The 2,633-nt window shown below is 29.8% G+C and overlaps 1 protein-coding gene across 1 annotated transcript in view; it reads left to right on the top strand.

The window, feature by feature from the left end:
- Positions 1-1,493: 1,493 nt before the first annotated feature.
- Positions 1,494-2,633, top strand: part of Smp_160010 (hypothetical protein) — a gene marked incomplete at both ends in the record, with an annotated part of 23,918 nt that continues 22,778 nt past the window's right edge. The window contains one exon of the mRNA XM_018791364.1: positions 1,494-1,859. Coding sequence (XP_018645425.1) covers positions 1,494-1,859 — 366 coding nt within the window. The remainder of the gene's footprint in view (positions 1,860-2,633) is intronic.

Here is a 2,633-nt window from a genome sequence, read left to right as displayed (position 1 = left end):
ATAAGTACATTTAGAGATCAAAATTACTTCCTTAATGTATTTTATTTTCACAGTTGAAATCATGAGTCAATTGAAGCTAGACCACCATCGAAAACCTGGAAGCACTGCTTGACGGCCGTTTCGTCATACTATGGGACTGCTCAGTGGCAGTGCGCATCCACGATCCCGCACTCGTGAGATTCGAACCCAGGATCTACCAGTCTCGTGCCAGAGCACTTAACCAATAGACCACTCAGCCGGCATCCGACCACGTCTGTTTTGAGATAACAACTCAATGAAGACAATTGGTGAACGGTTACTCAAACTTCGTGGATTGGTTGAAGTTAGACATTAACACCGTTGGATGCCATCTCAGTGTCTCTAGAGGTTAGGCGCTCGCGTGTGAGTATTATAAAATCATATTTTTTATTTGTTTGTTTGTACATGCGTGCTTGTGTGTGTGTGCGTGCTTCCGTGCGTGTGTGCGACCGTGTATGTATTTATTCTTTTATTTGGCGTCTATTATTCTATATTCATGATTTTTTTAAAAAAAAAATTGGCGCCATTTAAGATAATAGTCATATTCTATACCATAATATACATTACAACACCTTTCCCTATGATGATAATATATATATAGGAGATTTTATTGGTTATTCAATATTTCTCTCAATAGTCTATCTACCTACCTATCTACCTACCTTTATTTCTTATCTCTAAGTGATTGTACCTATGTATATCTATATAACAAGCAGAAGATCAAGGTAATCTTTACTTTTAACCCTTTATATAGTGTCCATATATTCATGATATAAACACTTATATATTCATGATACCATATTGACACCCTATACATTCAAATGGTTAGTAACAATAATAATTTGTATGATTATTCTTTGTTAATTTATGAATTCACTATGGTTTGTTTGGTTGTTCGTTTGTTTGTTTGTTTGTTTGTTTTTTTCCTCTCCTTAACTATTATCATGTAATATGGCACCGTATTTCATTTATCCAATCATTATAGACAAATTATTAAAAAAAACTCTCCCATTTTAAAAACATAAAAAAATTTAGATAGTTAAGGAGAAAACAATAAAACAACAACAACAATAACTTGTTATTGCTTTATATATTAACTTAATGAAACTGGATTTGTAAAACCAACAACTAAAAAACGATGTGTGTGTGTGTGCTAGTGTGTGTGTGCGTGCTGGTGTATGTGTGAGTGTGAGTTTATGTTTTTCCTAGTTACAAATGAGGAAAAAGAAAAACTTGAAAAAAAAATGTTGTACCCGGAGGAGTGGTGGTGGTGGTGGTGATGGTTTTTATTCTTTTTTTTTCGCAATGATAACTTTATTCTCCTTGTATATAAAATGTTGAAGAAATTTTAAATAGGCTAAAGATTCATTATTAGTAGTACATATATATACTTATATCCATCCAAACTAATCCATTCAATCTAATCTAATCTAATCTAATTACATCATTGAATAGTTTATTATTAAAGAAAGATTATGTCAATCACTTATTACATAATCATTTCAATTTTATTTAATTCTATATTATTAACATTGAATAATAAAATTATAAATAATCAACATAATCAAAAATCAATAATAATCAATAATAATGAATCAATTTCATTTAATCAATTAATTGGTTATTGGTTTAATAAAGGAATAAAATATCGATTATGTAATCAATTATTAATTAAAGATTGTGATAAATTATCTATTCAACAATTATCATTAGATTATAATAATATTAATAATAATAATAATAATATTAATAATAATAAATTGGATTATGATATAATAATGAAAAAAATTATTTGTATATTACAAAAAATTAATTGTCCTATTAATGAAAAATCATTTCAAGTAAGTATAAACATATCAACCTTTTATTAGTTGCTATGCTCATTTATTGATCTAAATGTTTTTTTTGGGGTGTGTGTGTGTTGATCAGTTGATCATACACAAGACCGAATAGATAAGTTGCAAAGAGTACTTTTATAGATGTTAGTTTATTGGATAAAGTGTAAGGAGGAATGTTTCTGTTAGAGATGAGTCTGATCAGGGTGTAGTAGTGTTGTGAACAAGAACACTAGTTGGAGACGATTGAATCTAATTAAGCACAAATTACAAACTATCTCTCTGATAATTATACAGTGAACAGTTAATTAGCAAAATAACAATCAATTGTCTCAATCTTAAGTATTCCTTCTACAAATATCAGTCCGTCTTCTCTAATTCCATTGTTTATGCCTTTTCCTACCGGTTGCGGTTCATTTCGGTTCTTTCCTTATCGATGTTCTGCCAAAATACATTCAATGCCCGACCATCACCATATACTAGTTATGCGGATAAAAGTAGACCACAGCACAGTAGTAGTAAATGTGGATTGTAATAGTGAATTTTGTGATTCAGTAAAAAAAAGATTGATAGGAGGGTCGTGTCAAGTGTTGATTTATCTATGAAGGTGTAGAGATTAGTTTTTGTTTTTGTTTTTAAGTATTTTGGGTTTTTTTCGGGGGGGTGTAGGTTGATTTATATTTGGTAATATGATTACCAAAAAATGACCTAAATTTGTATTGTATAATAATATATACTATAATAATGTAAAACAACAAAATAGATCTAAATTAGGGTGGC

The sequence above is a fragment of the Schistosoma mansoni genome (genome assembly GCF_000237925.1).
Source record: "Schistosoma mansoni, WGS project CABG00000000 data, chromosome 3 unplaced supercontig 0077, strain Puerto Rico, whole genome shotgun sequence".
NCBI classification, from domain to species: domain Eukaryota; kingdom Metazoa; phylum Platyhelminthes; class Trematoda; order Strigeidida; family Schistosomatidae; genus Schistosoma; species Schistosoma mansoni.
The sequence above is the reverse complement of the archived record's forward strand: the minus strand, read 5'-3'. Positions and strand labels throughout refer to the sequence as shown.